General features: G+C 48.7%; 1 protein-coding gene across 2 annotated transcripts in view; it reads right to left on the reverse strand.

Moving 5' to 3' along the window:
- Positions 1-18933, reverse strand: part of TLL2 (tolloid like 2) — a gene marked incomplete at its 3' end in the record, with an annotated part of 136566 nt that extends 117633 nt beyond the window's left edge. For both annotated transcript variants that reach the window (XM_082604196.1, XM_082604197.1), the window contains exon 1: positions 18523-18933. In XM_082604196.1, coding sequence (XP_082460322.1) covers positions 18523-18712 — 190 coding nt within the window. In that variant the 5' untranslated portion in view covers positions 18713-18933. The remainder of the gene's footprint in view (positions 1-18522) is intronic.
- Between the last annotated feature and the right edge of the window lie 2704 nt (positions 18934-21637).

Raw genomic sequence — 21637 nt, forward strand, 5'->3', positions numbered from 1 at the left:
TACTGTCACCTTCTGTTACCAGCCACACCTTCCCCAAGACTGTTTCCTGGCACCCAGAGAGCGGGAGGCCCAGGAAGGGCTGCCACGGCTAGAGGATAACTGCCCCCCTCACCCCCTGCAGTCTTCCAGTCCATGCCAGCCACAGGCCCTGCCCTACCCCAGGGCTCACTCCAAAACCAACAGAGTCCTGGATTTATCCTGCAGGGGTGACCTCCAGCAGGTACTAACCTGGCCTCATCTCACCTCACCTCCACCAACCAGGCCGGTCCCTGATTTTCATTTCTACAGTACAGCCTGACCTTGCAGATTTATTTTTCAATTAGTTTCCCACTTATGGGCCTAATCACAAATGTTCCACAGTAGAGCTGCATCTTGGGACACGAAAGGCCAGAGTTAAAGCAGTATGGAATCACAGGCATGGTCTACACTGGGAAGAGGGCGCTTGGATGCTGCATGTGACACTGGGTGGACCACTTTTCCCTTTGGTGTCATTTTTTTCACCCATACATTGAGAAAGCTGAACCAGCTCAGGGATTCTCAAGGCGGAGCCACAGACCACTTTGTTAGAAGTGTCTAAGGAGGGTTGATACACAGATCCCAGGCCCCATCCACATCTACAGAATCAGACTTCCGGGGACAGGGCCCAGGAATATGCATGCTAAGTTCATATCCCGCCCACCCCCACAGGTGACTCACGGTCACTGAAGTTTGGAGACCAATGGAGGTGATGTCTCGAGGTCCCTCTAGCTCTAATGTTTGGTTTCTACAATGTCTATTAGAGAAGCGCAAGGCATCCACCCAGGGATTGCCATTTGTCCATCCCAATAACAAGCTGCTCAAGAAGGACCTTGCTAATGTTCCAGAAGATAGTCACCTAGAGAGAAGCTGAGATTACCGGAGGAACTAAATCTGGAGCCTTCGAACCATTGGAATTCCTCTCAGGAAACAGGGAGGGGCCGGAGGCAGGGAGAGTTACAGGGAAATCCTACCCAGAGACGCATTTAGTTCACTTCAAGTTTCCAGCAGAGGGATTTAACAGGCTTAAAGCAGTTTTCTGTGAATCTTTGTCAAGGGAGTGTATGTACAAACAAACAGGGAGGGTTTTTTTTTTAGTGAAAAGTTAATCGGCTTAAAGTGTGCAACTAAATAAGCAAAGCTTACATTAAAGTGACCCACAGAGAAAGGACCCCATGGAAAGAAAGTTCTAGGAAATACAATATGGCCTCTATGTTCTTTTGTAGTTCCATGCTATAAATATTCATGGGGCGGTGTTAATGGGGTCCACAGCTCTATGCAACCACAATAGTTTTTTTGTTTATTCTCAGGACCATGAACTTTGAAACCATGAACCTAAATTTCAGGACTCTGCATTCAGGCGTGTTTGCAGAGCAGGAGTCGAGAGGTGCAGGCTTGAGGAGGACAGGGGAGAGGAAACAGGGCGAGATATGAATCATGCCTCCTGGATCTTTTGGTTGAGATTAAAGAGGAGAATCTGTTTAGTATGGGACACCTCCGTCTCCAGGGTCTTCTGCTGCTCCAGCCTGGGGAAATGGCCTTCACAGGCATGGAGGGCTTAGTTACTCAAGCATATGGCAGAGAGGGGTGGGGAGCTGGAAATAGTTTAATTGGATCAAACAGACTTTTTGCAAGTTCTACATTGAAGACTTAAAAAAAACCCCAAACTAGTTTGAATCATGGCATTTCTAAGATGGAGAGAGTTTAAACGTCACCTAAGCCATGTCCTTGCTTTCCACGTAAGGAAACTAAGGTCCAGGAAGGTTAATTGACTTGCTCAAAGTATCACATCTAGAAGCCACATCTGCTGACTCGAAACCAGTGATGGCAAATATGATACAAACATGTACCCCTCTTAGCCCCTCTGTCCCAGAGCAAATATCCTTCATTGATCACAGCCTTCCTGTCCATCGAACCTGGACACAGCCTCCAAATCCATCTCAACACAGTCTACAGAGGGCCAGCACAAATGGATAGAAATGGCAGATGAATTGAGACCTACTTGCCATCTATGCCCTAAACCATGCTGGCAATGTCCATAACCCACTGGCCATTTGTTCCAGCTAGGAGTTTTCTATTCAAATCCACTTAAAGTCTGAACTCAGGGGTCTGAGCCTGCACACCAGAAAAGTAGCAGGACCTGAAAGTCCATAGGACTTTCCATGTTAAAAGGCAATCCTGAAAAGATGCTCAGTATGACTAATTATTAGAGAAATGCACATCAAAATCACAATGAGGTATTACCTCACACAGGTCAGAATGGCTATCATCAAAAAGTCTACAAATAACAAATGTTTGAGAAGATATGGAGAAAAGGGAACCCTTGTATACTGTTGGTGGGAATGTAAATTGGTGCAGCCGCTATGGAAAACAGTATCGAGGTTCCTTACAAAACCAAAAATAGAGCCACCATATGACCCAGCAATTCCATTTCTGGTGGAAACGAAAACACTAATTCAAAAAGATACATGCAGCACAATGTTTGTAGCAGCGCTATTTACAATAGCTAAGATATGGAAGCAACCCAAGTCCCTATCAACAGATGACTGGATTAAGAAGATATTCATATATATATATACATATATATATGTATATATATATATATAATATTACTCAGCCATAAAATAGAATGAAACACTGCATTAGCAGCAATGTGGATAGACCTAGAGAATATTATGCTTAGTGAAATAAGTCAGACAGAGAAAGACAAATACTATATGATATCACTTAATATGTGAAATCTAAAAAATAGTACAAATGAATGTATGTACAAAACACAAACAGACTTACAGATATAGAAAACAAACTTGTGGTTACCCAAGGGGAGAGGAAGGGGGAGGGACAAATTAGGGGTATGGGATTAAAAGATACAAACTACTATATATAAATAGATAGGCAACAAGGATATACTGTATAGCATAGGGAATTATACCCATTATGTTGTAATAACCTATAATGAATATAATCTGCAAAAAAACCTGAATCACTGTGCTGAAAATAACACAATATTGTAAATCAACTATACTTCAATTAAATTTTTTTAATTGAAGTATTAAAAAATTAAATTGAAAAATTGAAAAAATTTTCAATTAAGAAAAAAAGGTTTTAAGGTCAATCAGTACCTAGGAGAGCACCACACACAGATGGGTACCATAGAGCAACTGGTCTCTGAAAGCTGATTCCATCTCAAGAGAACACCTAGTCCTGCCTTCTACCTTGGCGGGCATCACCCTACTTTACAGAGGAGCCAAGAGGCCACCTTGCTCAAGGCAGACATCACCTCCTGTCTCGCCTCTTCATCTGCAGTACAATAAGGTTGCACCAATGCATTTCAGAGCCATGCTACAGCTTGGCTTTCCAAGCAGGACCCACTTGGCTTAAGAAATACCTGCTCAGCTAATTCCCCAGAAAAAAAGATTCTCTACCAGACTAGCATGAGCAGGTAGGCCATATTTGCAAGGCCAGGTAAGTTTTACACCTCCAAATATATTTCATCTCACATGCCCATCCCACTCAATTGGTGATGTTTTCTCTAAGTGCTGTGAGGTGACTTCTTGGACCCTCAAGAAAAGGAGCTGTGATCAATTAGCCATGTCTGACACTGTCCTGGGGTGGGAGTGGTATTGGAGGTGCCACACATGGGCCATTTACAAATGTATGTTGTAAAAATACTAAAAATAGTTCCATCCATGGGAAAGAATATCTGCAGCAAGGCCTGAGCTATGACTCAAGTTATTCTTTTTATACTTACTTTCCCCCCTCTCTGCCCTGCTCTGTGCCCAGGAAGGCGGATCCTGTGGACTGCTTCCTCCACGTCTCACTGCTCTCTGGCTTCTGCTTGCATTCAACCAGGAGGAGATCCTGGCAGATCAGAGGGAAGAGGGCAGAGAGCTGCAGGCATTTCTTCCCTGCTTTCTCCCTGCTTTGGTGCTGTATCCAAACTACTATATATAAAATATATTAGATAGGCAACAAGGATATACTATATAGCATAGGGAATTATACCCATTGTCTTACATACTGTCTTATGTACTGTCTTACCTATACTGGAATATAACCTGCAAAAAAAAACCTAAATCATGATGTTGTACACCTGAAACTAACACAATATTGAAAATCAACTATACTTCAAGTGACTCAGCCACCTCCCCTCCTGCACAGCTCCAGCTCCTGTACACGGCTCCCTTCCCATTTCTTCAGCCACAGGGGAGACGTGTTAGTCTCTGGGTGCCTCACACCCTTCTTTGCATCCTAACCCTGTCTCTGTAAGTAGTCCCTTCGTTAAGGTCTCTTCATTCGAAACATCTGGGGTAAAGTCTGGTTCCTGCTGGCACCTGGCTTGTACTGCTGTTCTAAGAAAATCCTCCCATTATTTCCAGAGCTACATGGGAAGACGGCATTCTGACTGGTAAACTGAATGGCTACTTTGGCCTAAGATAACACTTTTCACTGCTTCATTCCAGCGGCATATGACGTACTGCTGACTCACACCTCCTATGTTCCCATAGCCTAAGCTCACATGACTTCCACTCAGTAATGGAGAAAAGGGAGCAGTTTAGGTTCTAAAAGCCAGAAGCTTCCCAGGCTCTAATTTTGCATCTTACGTGCCTGATTTCAAGGCCAGGTATATCTCATAAGCTCTAATACCTCCACTGTGGAATGATCTCTTGTGGAGCATTAAGTTACCAGTGCAATTAAGCAGGGCTCATTCTGAAAACAAAGGCCCATGGAGACCCTAAGTAGTGCAGAGAGCGGAAACATACACTAGGTGGAGAGTAAAGGAGACCCGGGGTCCACCTCCAGGCATACCGGCAGCTATCCGTGTGAAATTGGACACATTACTGCCCTTTCAGGCCCTCAGGGTTCTCATAGGAAACATGAAAAACAGTATAAATAATTCCAAGGGTAACTTCCAGCTCTAACATTCTAAAAGATTTTACTCTAAAATCTTATCTTGTGCATCTAGTTAACATTCAATAATGGTCATGAGCCTATCATCACTTTGACTAAATTTTCTTCATAAAGTTCCAGCAAGTAGTCTATTGTGGCAGACTTATTGTCCACCAATACCTTTTCTCCCTTCTTCCCTAACAACAGAAACTATGATGTTCAGTTCCAGACCTTCCAGAAGAAATATTTCCCAGAATCCCACGTAGCTATCTGTGGTCATGTGATTAACTTCCAGCCAGTGAGATGAAAGCAGATGGCAGATGGCATCTCCTGGGAACCTCTCACATTCTTTGTTCTTTTTCTTTTCCATGCCTTCCGTGTCCAGACCGTGTTTGTGATGGTTTGAGCTCTGGCCACCGTTGTGGACCATGAGGACAAGGGCCTCAGCCCAGGGAGAGTGGAGGGGCAGGCTGGAAGGAGACTGGACCCTAGAGGACTTCCTGGAGCAGCACTGTCATACTGGCCATAGACTGCGGACCTCCAGACTTTGATGTGAGAAAGAAAGAAACTTCTGGCTTGTTTAGGCCAGTGTTCCAGCTATCAATATATTGCCTATCAGCTCTAAATCCACCCTTCTTTGTCATGCTTTGTGACACAAGCTGGACCCTGGAAACATTCCTCCTTTGTCAGCTGGCACATTAGATTTTGTCAGTAGAGGGCACTAGAGGGACCGCAAGAGGAAGGGAATTCTCTTCCTGCTTCCGGGCCTCATCTTTCTTGCTCCTATAGAGTGTAGCCACCAGCAGTGTTTGGGAAACCCACTGACACCCAACTTTCAGAGTTTTGCCCAAACTCCAGTGGGCAATTCCCCACTTGTCAGCCGCTTCCTGTAGCATCTCAACAAACTTCTCCAACTGTCAGTGGGTCACAGCCACATCCTCTCCTATGAAGTTACAGCCAGGGAGGCGTGTGTGTGGGGTGACCTCTTCCAAATGTATTCCTTCCCTAGTAGCTGCTCCCTATATCTACTATTCCTGTTTTCTTTAAAGTTCTCTCTACCTCCTTTTGCTAGTTAATAATCCTTTATATTAAATTTTTGAATTATTTCTGAACTTACTGATGTGGTTTCAGTCTCCCAACTGGACCCTTATGGCCACAGCCAATTAACATGGGTTCATTACTAGCAATATAACCTGATCTTAACTGATAGAGCCATACAATCAACTCCATGGAACAAGTGAGTGATATGGTACAGGATAAGCTTTCTGCTTTTTAAAACTCTTCTCTCCAAAAATTATTTGTGACAAATATGTCAGATAAAAGGTTGAAGTCCTAATCTCTAACAGTTCCTACAAAATGTTTAAAAAATGACCACCTAATTAAAAAATGAACATAAGCAGAAAGAAAAAGAGTCCATAAATAAGAAGAAAAAAAAAAAGCCCATGAATAGGAAATTCACACAGCAAAATAAATACAAATGGTCAAAATATATTTAAAGATTTTTGTTTCATGTGGCCATTTTTAAAGTCTTTATTGAATTTGTTGCAATATTGCTTCTGTTTTATGTTTTGTTTTTTGGCCTTGAGGCATGTGGGATCTTAGCTCCCCGACCAGGGATCGAACCCACACCCGCTACATTGGAAGGTGAAGTCTTAACCACTGGACCGCCAGAGAAGTCCCCAAAATATATTTTTTAAGGTTCAAAATTATTTGAAAAAGAAATACAATTATAATATAAATGCAAATTGAAGAAACTGTAAATTATTTTTCTTATCAAACCAACAAAGATTTAAAAAACAAGAATACAAAAGTGTTCATCTTAATGAGAGTGCAAAGGAGTAAAACAAAATTTGAAGGGCAATTTGAAAAAAAGAATCAGAAGCCCTAAAAGCATCTATACTTCTGACCCAGCAATTCTATGGGTAGAATTTTTTCTAAAAAAATAATTTAAAACATACACAAAAACCTATCAATAAGGATGACTCCAGCATGACTGTTTATAACAGCAAAAGAAATGATTAGGGAAAAAAATCTTTATGTCCAACAATAGAGGATTGATTAAATTAAATTATGGTGCATCTATACCAAACAACTTAAATTGATGCCATACAAGTACATGTATTACATAAGCATCTTTATTATCATGGAAGGAGGTTCATGGTACTAAGTGAAAGTGAAATACAAGCAGGTTCAAAACTGTATGTGTAGCATTTTTAAAACATTACAACCATGCATGAAAAAATTTTGGAAGAATATACAACAACGTGTTAACAATGCTTACTCCTCGGCCATGGAATTGCCAGAAATGTTTACTCTTGCTTGCTCTCTATATTTTCTAAATGTTCTCCAGTGGATGTATATTAGCTGTATAATTAAGAAAACTGTTTTATGTTAAAAAAAAATACTCTCCCTTTCCGGGCCATCTCCAGGGCACCCCAGTGCTTGCTGAGCATCTCTGGATGAACTCCTTTATGTTTCATTAGACTCTGAGGCAGAGCTCAGCTTGGGCCTCTCCCACACGCAAAGCCATCATCTCGCCCCCATTTTCCCTTCCTTTCCACTCCTGAGGCCCAAGTCTGAACTTCATGCTTCCAGGCCTAGAACCCCTGGTGGTCCTCCTATTTCCCGCTTCTACAGATCCTAAACATCATTTGTCTTCATCATAATGGTCGTCTGCTCAAAAACCATCAATAGCTCTCCGTCTGCTCAAAAACCATCAATAGCTCCCCCTTTCTTAAGGGGCATGATTTAAATGTCTCAGCTTGACATTCACTGTTCCAAGCTTCTTTCAATCTTGCCACTACTATTCTGCAAAGTAAATCAGGTACTCCCACCGCTCCAGACACATCCAAAGCATTCCTGCTGCCTTGCGTTGACTCATGATGTTTATTTTACCTGAAATGCCTTCCCCTGCATCCCAGTTTCTCCAAATCCTTTCCATCCTTCCAGGCCAAACTCAGGGCTCACCACCCCCCTTACCAGGAAGCCTTCCTTGACTGTCTTACAGTGATTGATCCCTTTTCCAAATCCCTATAGTATCTCATTTGCTCAGTTTTACACTTGGCAAATATTGGTTGAGCACCCACCATGTGCCAGGCACTGTGCTGGTGACTGGGAAACCAAATGAGTCTAATTTCTACCCCTTGAAGTTCATTGTCTGATATGGAGACAGACATTGAGCAAATAGTCACTCCAATACCCAGTTACGGACTGTAAAACGTGCAGGGAAACAAAGGTGATGAGAGATTTAAAAGAAGGGACCTGATTGAGATCAGGACTGAGAAGGCCTGGTGGGGAAAGGATATGTAAACTACGGGTCCTAAGTGGGTCTAATTTTGCAAACATGATCAAACGTGCATTTCAAAAAGATCATGCTGCCTGCAACATGGAAAACAGATTTTGGGAGGCAAGGGGGCAGCAGGGAGACGGGTTCAGCTACCATCGCAGTAGCATACGTGGGAGCCGGTGGGATTTAGACCAAACGGTGGCAGTAAAGATGGAGAGAAGTGGATGGGCTTAAATTTGGAAACAGAATTGGCAGGACTTGGGTTGGAACTGCATGAGAAGGGGAGGGAGAGACCCGTATCCAGGATGGCACCGGGTTTCTGGCTGAAGCACCTGGCATCACGACAAGGTGCCACCTGGCACATGCCACCATGAGGCTCAGACCTTAGCGAACCACAGCCGACTCTGAGCCCAGGGGGACAGGATGGCGAACGAGTGCCGGCTCAGCGGGAAGGAGAACTGACCCAGGGATGGGAAAAAGAGTTAGGGCGGAAGGTGACCTGCTCCTGTGGGAAACTGGCTCACACAGGACTCACATCAACTCAAGGCCAGTAACCCCGGTGGGAGGAAGGGGAGGAGGCTCGGTGCAAATTGCAGGATGAGCCGGGAGATAAGTGGCCCAGCTGGTGGAGCAGGTGAAGACTCCGGGCTGAACATCAACACTCAAGTGCTCGTGCAGGCGAGCTTGAGAATATTTATTGGTAATTGACAGAAGTGGTTAGAGGGTGGTGTGAGCACAGATAGGTCTGTAACCAATCAGCAGTAAAGTTCGGTTCCTGTTGCTGTGTTTGCATCCGGGCAGAACCGTATTATGAGCGGGCTAAGAGGATACCCTGAGAAACCTGCTTCTATGCATTTGGTTTATCTGTTATCTGCTGCCTGCTTCATGGATGAGAGCAAGCAAGCTGTGGAGCAATAAATTATCACTTGCTGCACGCTCTGGATCCCAAGAGAACTCTCTGCAGAGGGAGAGATAAGCCAACACAGGCCACTGAGAAATCATCACTTATAGGGAAATTCTTAAATGGGGAGCAATAACGGGCGTAATCATAACAGCTAGGAGAATAGCTAAAAATTAGTGACCGCTTGCTAAACACTTCTTGTTCACTGCCTCATTCAATCTGCAAACAAACCTAGTTCATGGGTATTCATATCATTCCCATTTTCTAAATGAAGAAACTGAGGCTCAGAGAGGTTAAGAAACTTGGTCAAAACCACACAGGCAGTGAGGACAGAGGCAGGCTTCAAGCCACCGGCTGCCTGATGCCAAAAGTAGTCTCTTAAACAGGATGTTTCACTGCTCTGCTCTGTTACCCAGGCTGCCACTCACCCAAGGCTTCCTTAGGAAACATGGGCCATCGAGGTCCTCTCCCTCGGGGCTGGGGAGGGTGGCTGGACCCATCGTCCTCAACTGACCTGATACCCAGGCACTGCCCCGGGCCATGTGGGAAAGGGATGGGAGAACAGAGAGGGAGAAAGTTGCATTTCAACACCTTGTATGATTCATTTATTCTTCCCTATGCTTTGGGACTAAGAGTACTCTGAAGGCCAGAAGTGTCTCATCCTTGTTGGGTTCCTAGCCAAGGACAGGGGAAAAAGTGGGGAGAAGGTGGTGAGCTATGGTGCTGTGTGGAACAAGTGTACAAATATGACCTTCAGACTGAGCAGCAGGGAGATGCTTGTTGACTGGGGGGTCAGGGATCCAGGAGAGGAGAAGCCGTTCTGGGGCTGGAGAGGCGGTGTGCTTCAAGGGGAGAACGGGGGTTTGAGATGTTTGTCCCACTGCTTACAAGTTCAGTGTCCTGTGCGGGCCCTAGCCCAGCCTCTCCCCTGGACAAGCACCCAGACCTCGTCCTGCAATGCCCACAAGATCATAAGATCTCAGAGCATCTCGCGTGAGTGCCCGGATCATCTCCTGGCTATCTGAGAGACCAATGGGGAGAACAGAAGGAAAGGAGCTTTATAAACAATGCTAAGGCAATGCTGTAACCACTGTGAGAGGTTAATATCATTGTCCTTCCTCTTGAAAAACATGGTGAAGGGTGAGAAGGCAAAGGTTTGGGGACCAATGAAGTTACAGCCTCTATTCGGATTGCCTGCCTATCTATGGTAGAAGGATGTGCATTGCCATCAATGCGACGTGGGCCCAAATCCCGCTTGTACCTCGGCTATATGGACCCTGGAGGAATGCTGCTGGAAAGAGGAGTGGCTGGGAGGAACCACTGGCTGAATGGAGGCTCAGACTCAACACCATTCACACATCTCCAGTCAGGGGCTGGCTTCTCGGGTGGGGCCTGGACATCTGGTTGGCTTGAAGTGCGTGGAACCCCTAGCGTAACACCAAAGAAGCCAGTGAGTGCCACGGCAGATTTGTTTTTAGAGCAAGGTGTCTGGATATAGAGGAACTATTGCCATCAGCATCGCTAGGAAACATAAAACTCTGAAATCATCATCTGCTCCAGTTGTTCAGATACTTGGTTTCCTGCTCTTGGAAACCTTGTTGGATTTCTGTGGGATGATAATAATAAAAACAGCAATATTTACTGAATGTTTACCGTGTTCCAGGCACTAAGTGCTTGGTCTATGTTAACTCATCCAACCTTTATGATCACCCTCTGTGGCAGACACTAGTATCCACATATTATGGGTGAGAAAACTGAGATCCAGAAAGCTTAATAGGCTGGCTCAGGGCCTCGCAGCCATTCAGTGGGAGAGCTAGGATCTGCAGCCCGGCAATTCGCCTCCAGAGTCAGCTCACTCCTCAGCGCTCTCACAGGAACAGAAACTGATGCTGTTCGTGTAATTCAATTTAATGCGCACGACAGGTTCTTCGGAGGCCACAAAACGACAGCAGTATTTCATATTTATTGAGTGCTTCTACTTGCTCAGCACAGTATCAAGTGCCTTTCACTCAACAACAGCCTGTGAACTAGGAGTATCTCTTTTTTTTTTTTTTTTTTTTGCGGTATGTGAGCCTCTCACTGTTGTGGCCTCTCCCGTTGCGGAGCACAGGCTCCGGACGCGCAGGCTCAGTGGCCATGGCTCACGGGCCCAGCCGCTCCGCAGCACGTGGGATCCTCCTGGACCGGGGCACGAACCCGCGTCCCCTGCATCGGCAGGCGGACTCCCAACCACTGCGCCACCAGGGAAGCCCTAGGAGTATCTCTTAACTGCATGATGTACATGAGGAAACTGAGACTTTAAAGGCTGCGGGACTCACTCAAAGTCTCACGGCCAGTAAGTGACAGAGCTGAGAAAGAAAATCCAAGTCAGTCTGACTCCAAAGTTTGGGTACCGAACCAACAGGCTAGCGAGGAGCTAGGCGTTCAAACAACCATGGCCCCGGGGCCGCAGAGAGTCCTGAGAGAAGCAGCGGACGGGGAAGGTCCAGAGCTGACGGGAGGCGCTGCTGGCCTGTCTGCACTCTCAGGAGCATCTTCCCTCTGAGGAGGCCACGCCCAGGAGCTCCCGGGAACAGGGCTGAGGTCTGATTGGCACGTAGCTCTTCAGCACCCACGGCGTGGCAGGCGTCCTGCAGACCAGGAGCTGTCATAACGGCTCCTCCTCTCCTCTCACTGGGCTGCACGGAGGAGTAAAGGGCACTTCCCCACACACACACCACCCCCAGGAGAGGGTGCAAGACACTGACCGCTGCACGGCTGGGCAGGAGAAAGATGAAAAACGGGTTCCACTGACATCAGAGTTGCAGACCCACATGGAGACTTTTCTGTCTCCAGTGTAGAGCTCTGCCTACAGAGACAGCGTCAGAAGTCAAAAGAGGACCAATGTCGGGCAGAGGGTCTAGACCTGAGGGTGTGTCTCCAGATGCAAAATGGGAACCGTCCCAGCTGCTTGCCTACTCCGGGGGCTGGGGTGAAGGTCAACGGGCTGGTGTTCTTACTATCATTCAGCTCTTGGAATATCCTTGCCCAAAAGGGGCTGACGCGTTCCCCTTCTGACCTCCCCTCCCCAGATGCTGCACCACCTGTACCCCCCAGCATGAGTCATGGTCCTGGCTGGGACCTCTGGGCTCTGTTGGGCACCTGATGGCCACACGTTCTCTGCCTACTCGATTAGACGAATCCTCAGTGTGGGCAGCCTGTGTCTCTCAGCCGACAGTTCCTCAGGAACCAAGACGGTGCGTTTCCTCCCCCAGCCTCTGCCCTGGCCCCTCCTCATCATCACTGGCTTTTTCCTTTTTAATCTTTATTGGGCTATAACTCACATACCAAAAAAATTCACCCTTCACTTACCTTTGAGACCCTGTTTACCAATAATTATCAGGTCTGAATTTAAGAATCCCTAACTAAATACACTACATGAGATCACTTGTTCACTTATCACAAAAATTGAAATTCCTCTAGAGCATTTCAACAAGAGTTCAAGAAGTATTGCTGAGCAGCTGCTCTGTGCTCTAGTAATGTACATATCCATCACTGAACTCTTGCCTCGTCCAGAAAATGTGCTGAGCACGTGACAAACATTCTATCATTTGACCCTTGCCATGACCCTGAGAAGTGAATATTAGTACTTCTCAAGGGAGGGAACTGAGGCTCAGAGAAGTTAAGTAACTTTCTCAAGGTCACAAAGCCTTGCATGAGCAGCAGATTTTGGATCCAGGTCTGTCAAGTGTCAAAGCCCGAGCTCTTCACCACCTCATGCCCTGCCCACTGGGCACTTCAGGGGTGAAAAATTGGAGACAGAGGTGGACTAGATGTGCCTCCTGCGTGGAGAGGTGGGAAAGATGAACATTTCACTTCCATACAGCCCTGAAATATTTTGACTCCATCAAATCAGCACCTGCCCGAATCAGCAAGGACACCATGACAAGTAGGGATAAAAATAAAGGTGTAAAACTGCCAGCCACCCTCACCTGGGTGTGGCCCCTGGGGAGAGACAAGGTGCCAGGGAGATGGCAGCTGCTCCCACTCTGGGGACAGGCTATGCCAGGGAGACAGCCTTCCAGGAGGTACCATGGAAGCCTCACATCTGTACAGAAGAATCCAGGGCACCTGCCCCTGCCATGAAGGATGGAAACTCTGGGGGAGCGCTGCCCAGGACCACATCCCCCAGCTCCACCCGGAGCGCTCTCAGGAGGGCTGCTGCCCACTGGGATGGCTCTGCTTCCCTTCCAGGCTGACAGTGAGCTTGGAGGTTCCTTCAGCCATGGACCCAACCCACACAGGGCCAGAATCATCATTCCCTCATTCAGCAAATATTGACGAGTACCTATGACGTGTCGCTGGGCACTGGGCTTACAGCAGTGACCAAAGCAGACAACAATCCCTGACCTCACACAGTTTGACATTCCAGCCTCGTATCAGTAACGTGAGGGCTGCTGGCAGGAGCTGCCCAGAGAGTGCTGTCCTAGAGGGCTCCAGTGACCCCCCAAATAAAGAGCTGATTGGTAAGGTCACTGTCTCTGGGAGAGAATGACTAGATGGAGTGGGGCCCCAAATTCCAGGCAGAAGTCAGGTCTAAAAGTGAGAGGAAGGACTACAGACTTGCTCGTGAGGAAAGAGCTAGTTCCCAGGCCAGCACCCTCACCCTGGCTCCTGAGCCATTAGCCGTCAGGGACTGCCGACTGTATTTATTGATGAAGGAATATATATGTTTATCATATGTGAAGGCCCTGGCATTTATCAAGCCACCAGCTGAAAAGTAAAGCTGTTGTCAGCCAGTTCCCTTGGGTTTAATAAACCCAAAAGGCTACAGAGCACTTTACAGTTTATAAGGTTATTTGCATATCGTTTGAGCTTCAGGTAGACAATGTTGGTGACCTGAGTCCCATATCCTCAGCTCAACTCTGGGCAGTTCCATGCATCCACTGCATGGCTCCCCACTTTTCTGCTTGAGAATTTTTTCGGAATCCATAGAGCTCAAGGCGCCCGCCCACGCAGGTGCAGGGAAGTTCATGCCTCAAGGAATGGTCATATTCTCCCAAACTGGCTGCAACAATAGCCCCCATTCCACATGCGCTTTTAACAATGTGACTTCGACATGCCTCTCGTGGAGAGATGGGCTATGTTCCCTCCCCTGAATCTGGGAGAGCTTGTGACTATGGTGGAAGTGATGATATGTAGCTTCTGAGGCAAGGTCATAAAAGGCAATACAGCTGCCATCTGGTTCCCTTGGGATGTGTACACTTAGAATCTAGCTGCCATGCTGTGAGGAAGCCTAATCAGCCCGCATGGAGAGCACACAGAGAGGCTACCTCTAGGTTCTGGCTAACAGTCCAACTGAGGCCCCAGGCAACAGCCAGCCTCAACTGACAGATGTGAGAGAACAAGAGAGCCTCCAGATGATTCCAGCTCCCAATTGTCAAGTCACCCCCAGCCTGCAAGTCTTCACAGCAGAGGCTCAGACCCTGGGTAGCAGAGGTAGACCACTTCTGCTGTGCCTTTTCCAAACTCCTGATCTACAGACCCACCAACGTAGTAAAATGGCGGTTGTTCTATACCACAGAGTTTGGGTAGTTTTTTACACAGGAATAGGAACTGGAAAAGGGAGCAAACAATGAAGGACAGCAGCCTTTGGATAAATGCTCCAGCCTCCTATTCCCTGGGCAGATAATTATGGGAGGCCTTATGGAAGGGCCGGGTGGGGACATGGCCCCATCACCTAAAGCAGCTACCTCAATTCCACTCCCTTCATTGGACTTCCTCTTTCCCTGTCATACTCGCCCTGCTCCCTCACCCTGCTCCTTGGGGTCACCTCCTAAATGATTTATCTACACACAAGTCCTGTCTAAGACTCTGCTCTCTCAGGAGTACAGCTACAACTAGCCTTATGTCTATCCTAAAAGGCAAGCAGTTTTGTTCCCACCCCCATTTTGCAGATGAGGAGACTGAGGCATGGAGACGTGGAGGACCTGCTCAAGGCCATACATACGAAGAGTAAGAGGCAGGGTCAGGAAAAGAATCCAGGCCTCTGGCCCTGAACGCAGCTAAAGAATTATGGGTGAGGGCAAGCAACCAGGAGAAGCCCTCAGAAGCTTTGCAAAAGTTGTTCTCAGGGCCCTGGTGGTTGGAAGGATGTCTTGTAATTTACTGTCAGTTGAACTCTTGACCTCACTTACAGTATCAGATGAAAAACAAACAGCAGAGCCCTGGACCACCAGACAGAGACCACACCCAGGAAGTCCCACGCATTTTACCAGCCCCAGGCCAGGAGGGCTTCCCAGGCCCACTCCCCCTCCACAATCATCTGATTTTAAAAGCGTCCCTTTTTACAGCAACAAATAGATTGTTTGCTAGTAAATTTAAATTTTACACCTTAAAACTTACTTCAAAGGTCAGCATGAAGATGTTCTTTCACAAGTTTCTAGGAAATCTGTTTATAAAGTACTTAACTACACATCAGGTACTGTCCTAAGCACATTAGTCTGTTGGGAATCATCCTCATTTACAAATGAGGAAACTAAGGCATGGAGAAATTCAGTGACTTGCCCAAGGTCACACACAGTTTGTAAATGACAGAGTAAATAGTAAAATGTGTAAATGATAAAACTGTAAATGACAGAACACAGACCCGTTTGCTCAGCCTCTGAGATCCTGAGCTGGAAGCAAAGGTCATAGAACCATAGAACACTGAGAAGGAAGGGGCCAGGGGCACAAACTCAAGCGCCCACAAAGAGTGAAGAGGGCGCAGGGCAAGACGGCGGATGTGGACTAAGGGAGCCAGCTCCCTGGACCTGTCAGTTTGCCACCCTAACTAGTCCAACAGTTTCACTCTATGGATGAGGAATTAAGGGCCAGAGAGGAGGGCCTTGCCAGGGAACACGGGTCCTGAGAGGCCAGGAACAGACCCCATGCTCTCTGTCTGTACTCTGCATCCACAGCAGAATGAAGACACACCCCGCCCCCGCCCCAGCACATGAAGGGGCAGGTGGGAGGTGTTTTAGGTTCGAAGCCCCGAGGCAGGTCCTAGGCAGAGGACTTCTGGCTGGAGGAGTCAGGGAGTTAGCATGTGACTGTGATAGGAGGAAAGGCTGCCCCTTAAGGTTTGGTTTGAATATGGAACCAGGAAAGACAGCGTTCCCCACAAGCCGAGAGGCACTTTCTTACACTGAGTCTCCAGTCCTTGGTGAACTGCTTATTGTCCTTCCAGAAGGCGGTTCCCTTGCTCAGGGAATTTCCAGAAGCATGAGTAGACTGATGGGACGTTTCCCCTAGGTCTCCCTTGCCATCGCCCTCTTCTGGTCACTCTTAGCATCAGCATGGATGAAGGAGAGGTCAAGGGGTTGGGAATATGGAGGATGGCTGCGGAGGATGAATGGAGCTGGCTGAAACCACACAGCTACTTTCCAGCCCTGCTGCCCATCCTGTCCAGTCTGTGAAGAGTCACAGAACACGCATGCCCTGGTTATCTAGCATTTTCTCCAAAATTATTGGAGAAAAATGAGGCCCCAACAGGCAGACCTGCTTTAGTGTTATTCCACAAGGCTGAGACCAGGAGCTGGAGAGCCCTCACAGACGGAACTATGCCTCTTTCACCGGGATTCTCAGGCCCTAGATCAGCACCCAGCAACCCAGAGGTGCTCGATACATTCCCAAACACACTGATTGCTGCCGCAGCCCAGGCCCCAGCTGCCCACACTGCCTCCCAGAGGCCCCAGTTCACATCCAGTAAAGTCCAGGACCTGACAGGTGCAGGTGATGGCTGATCACTTCGCCCCCATCCCAGTTTTGCAGCCCCAGTGCCCCTCATTTCAGGCAAGGGCATATTCAGTGCTCCAGAGACTCTTCAACCTGGTCAGGACGGAGGTCCCATGAGGAACTGAGATACCTTAGTCAGGGCATACTACCTGCTGATATTCTCTCAAATTAGCCAGGAATCAACTCTGCCCTCCTTCCTAACTCAGAAGCCCCACAAGGTACAGCAATAGATGGCTATACTGGAGGAATCTTCCTGCAGCATAAGCCCAGGACCCTCAAACCTGGTATGATCCTCAACCTTCACAAGATTCTCAAGTCTCACACTCTCCTAGGTCCTCCGGCCTCCCAGGAACCTGGTTTCCCCCAGACTTCACCCAGTTCTGACCTGCCCAACCCCCAGCCTGGACCACACTCGCTGCAGTGACAACACAAATAATTACAGTGTCATCACAATTATTCCATTTGCAGAGAACTTCCCCATAGATTATCTGAGTCCTCCTACAATTACTGTCCCCAATTCAGATGAGGAAACTGAGGCTACTAGAGTTTTCCAGGGAGTGAGGGAACGGGGCCACACTGGCTCACGCACGGCATTTCCCTCATCAACCGGAAGAAAAGCACCCTGCCCTTCTGCAGATGGAGGCTGCGAGCTTCCCTTGGTCCGCTCATCTCTGCGGGCCGCCAAGTGAAGCGGCCGGACCCTGCCTAGAGATAAACACCAGGACCCGCGGCCCCTGGCCACCGGCCAGGAGCCGCTCGGCGGGCTTCTGAGACCGTCCGCTCTCGGGGGCGTGAGTATCCCTCTGTGCCAGCTGGGAACTGTCCCAGACCCATCGGCTTTCTTTGGAACATGCGCTTGGGCCCTTCTGGGGCTGACGCCTCAACTATTCCGGCTCGGAAGCTGCTCCCCTTGGGACACACAAGCCGGTTGGTGGTTAGTGGGAAGCGGGAGCTGCAGTGCCCGGGCCGCGAGGTGCGCCAGAAAGACCCCCGCGTCCCGGGGCGCGGCTTCCTGGCGGGGTTAGAGCACCTGACGGCTTCCATCTCCGCCGGCCCAGGGAGACCCCCAGGCGCAACCACACTGAGGGGGCTACAGGGAAGTTTGCGGCAACTTGAGTCATACACATTCCCCCTCGTCTACCTCTTTCGTTTTGCCTGCTGTGAAGCTTTTCGCTTTTTATACTCTCTTCCCCAGAGTAACCACAAGATCTTGGGAAACTTTGCGTGAAACTTACAAATGCCATGAAATCGGAGCCAGCAACACCGTGTGAGCCTGAGAACGCCGCGCCCAGCCCGGCTCCCGCTCCTCTGCTCCAGCCCAGCGCGACCGACGGTGGCCCGTGTTGACCACCTGGCTGTCAGGAGACTCCGGCGCCCGCCCCAGTCCTTGGGAGCCCTCTCGGCCTCGGGCACCCGCCCTCATTCGCTTGGAGAACGCTCCCGCGGCCGCCACCCTGTGCGCGCCGCAAACCAGGGGCCGGGACGTCCCAGTCGGAGTGTTATTTAAGCAGCCCCTCTGGGACATTGTTTCCCCGGGGAGCTCGAGGGATCTCGGGGGGGGGGAGGGGAGGGGAGACCCGCCCCACACACGGCTGAGCTGGCTTGCCCACCACCTCATTTGCATTTCAAAGACAAACTTCTGCCGGACATCCCCGGCGGCGGCGGCGGCACCTACCAGCTTTGCACGGGTCATGGTAATGCTCCAGCTGCTGCTCCGCGCTCTCCTCGCCTTGCAGCACCGAGTAGTCCCAGGTGGCGTCCGAGCGCTCCCCGAGCCCCCAGGCGTCGCGGGGCAGCGGCAGCAGCAGTAGCAGGAGAGGCAGCAGCAATGGCACAAGGACCCCAAGCGCAGTCACCCGGGGCATGACTGCGAGGGGCCGGCGAAGACCGAGGGAGTTGGGAGCACCGAAATCTGGGCCCTAGCGGGGGACGGTGTACAGGGTCGGCTCGGCGGCGACCCGGGAGAGGCGATTACGCGCGGCTGCCCGGCATGGTTCGGGCGTGGAACCAGCAGAGCGCGGTCCGCGTCGGCGCGCCCAGGCAGCAGCAGCCGCTCGGAGCTACTTGCCCGGCGGCCGAGGCTGAGGCGGCTGCGACCGTGGCGGTGGCGGCGGTGGTTGGAGCAGTGGCCGCTCCGCCCCTCTCCACCCGGGCTGGACCGCACAGACCTCGCCAGGGGCCCCGGGCAGCCAATCACTCGGGCGCCCGAGGCGAGGCCCCTCCTCTTCCCGGCACCTCCGCAACTTCGGAGGAAGGGGAGCGAGGTGAACAGGCTGAAGGCAAGGACCCTGGGCCAGCCGCGCTGCCCTAGAGCCGAGGGAGCCCTTCTACGGGCGCCACCGCGCCTCCGGCCCCCCAAAACGCTGCTCCGGAAGATCAGGGCTGGACTTCCCGCCTTGTTGTATTCTGAAAACTCACTTTGCAACTCCCCGATGCACACGTGGGTGAAGGCAGGCGGCAGTGGTTAGAGCTCTGAGCTCAGGGCCAGGAACCCGATGCGAGCGATCCCCGATACCAAATCACTATGTGCTTTTCGGACAATCGTTTCTCTGTAGGGATGAAGCGAATCTTCTCTCTGGTTGCTTTCGGAGCAGAAAATAAATAAATAAATAAATCGAGGATTACGCTCCTCTCAGCTTTCTCAAACTTCCTTCGTCCAGCCGTGAAGGGCGCTTGCTTGCAGCGCCCACCTAGCCTAACGCGTGGCTGGTGACTTGAGTAGCTTAGGGAAGGATGATTTAAAATGACGGACTTCCCCTCTTTGTGACCCCAACCTTTAGTAAAACAGTGTAAGATGCTTCAAATAGGCAAAAAGATTGACAAACAGCTGTACGTGCTATTTGTGTTAAACTACAGACATGTTTTATTAAATAAGCCACTCACCATTAACTTGATGGAATAAAAACGACCGGTTTCTTTAGTCTGGTTAATTTTGTGCCAATTAAAAACATATGCCCAAATAATTTAAGAGAATAATCAAGAGCTATTTGAAACCCCCTCCTACGTTGTACCTTAAATGTAAAAATTGTCAGAACTGAGCCATTTCGATTTAGAGACATAAAAAGTACTATTACAGAGAGAGTTTTCAAAGACCTTTCTATGCAAGCAAAATTGCCCCAGTCATGAAGTAAAACACACCAATGTGTAGAGATTTTCAGCATCACTCCCAGTAGAATCTTTTTTCACTTAAACTGCAAGCAGAAAAAGTGGACTGAGCTTTCCTTTTAGATTTCTATATGGTTTCACAGCCACTAATGACAAAAGAGCTGACAGGCAGCCCCGAGCTGGGCTTTACACAGGATTCCGAATTTCTTGCATTATGATCATCTGTCTTCTCATCTAGTAAGTAGGGTAACAAGTCCTTCAAACCAGTAAAGACTTAAAAGTTAACCACTGGAAGGGGGCTACTGGATATTTTGTCTGGGCCCTCAGAAATGCAAGTTGACCCTGCTTCATGCTAAGTCTTCATCAAATGGGCACATACAGGATGGAGCCAGATTGGGCAAGAACTGACAGACAGGAAGAAGTAATCTGGGGTGGGTGTGTGGGTGGAATGGATGTCACCAAATGGCAGGGAAGGCCAGGTGGCCATTAAATAGGTGTGGGAAGGGGTTGAACGTCATTTCTGCCTGAACACTAGGAGTCAAACCCAACGCCATAGGTCTCTGCATTCAACCCAGTGAAGGTCACCACCTGTCAGTAGAGAAGTCCACAAAGTCAACAGCTCAAAAGCCTAACAAACTTCGGTGACACTTCCAGGTCTCCAGATGGCACTAGGCAAACAGCCAACTGGCCTCCTCATTAGCAGGGAATTCCTCCGGAAAATAGACATTACAGGCAACCTCTTGGGCAAACACTGAGGTTGTGAACTTTTATTGCCTCTAATCCCCACCTCATGAGTAGCTGCCAGGCTTCTCACCAACACTCTTTGCCCAAATATTTTGAAGACAGTCATGCTCTGGGATGAGCAAATGGCAGTTTTATGTCAGAAGCCCTGTTTAAATGCTATTTTAAAGGCTATCAAACAAATCAACAAACTATTTGAGTCACAGTACAGAAAAGTTAGGAACAACTGAAAGGGATGGTTAATATTTTTTTCTCAGTTCTATGGTTTCTGATTTCACTCACTTTTGTATTTTAAACTTTAATCAGGATTCAAATAACTTTTAAAATGTATTCTTTTAAATCCCACGAAAAGACTAGAGATAGATTTAGAATAAAAGGCTTTGTGATCTAAAGCCACTCAACTCAGTTCCATTATCACATTCATAATTGTTTGTGGGTTTCCTCCCCCATAGCTCATGGTCCTGTGGAAACCTGAAAGTCATTACAAGCTTCCCCCCCGTTAGTCAGATGTCCTCCACTCAACTCGTTCCAGCTCTACCCCTGTGCCCCGAGTGACACGGCTCTCTTGCAGCAGCTCTCAAATGCCTCCACGCCTACCAAGTTGTATCCTCCTTACCTACTCCACAGAGGCCACTTTCCTTTCCTTGTGCCTTTCCAGGTTACTATACACCATCTTCTCCAAGGCAGGGAGCAGAACCTCCAGGGTAAAGCAGGCACTTTCATTTGCTGGTTCATTTCTTAGTTTACATTAACTGACCACTGAGAAGGTACTTTGAGTTTTGTTTTGTTTTGTTTTGCGGTACGCGGGCCTCTCACTGTTACGGCCTTTCCCGTTGCGGAGCACAGGCTCTGGACGCGCAGGCTCAGTGGCCATGGCTCACGGGCCCAGCCGCTCCGTGGCATGTGGGATCTTCCCGGACCGGGGCACGAACCCGCGTCCCCTG

The sequence above is a fragment of the Mesoplodon mirus genome (genome assembly GCF_964341445.2).
Source record: "Mesoplodon mirus genome assembly, chromosome: 2".
In the NCBI taxonomy this organism is placed as follows: domain Eukaryota; kingdom Metazoa; phylum Chordata; class Mammalia; order Artiodactyla; family Ziphiidae; genus Mesoplodon; species Mesoplodon mirus.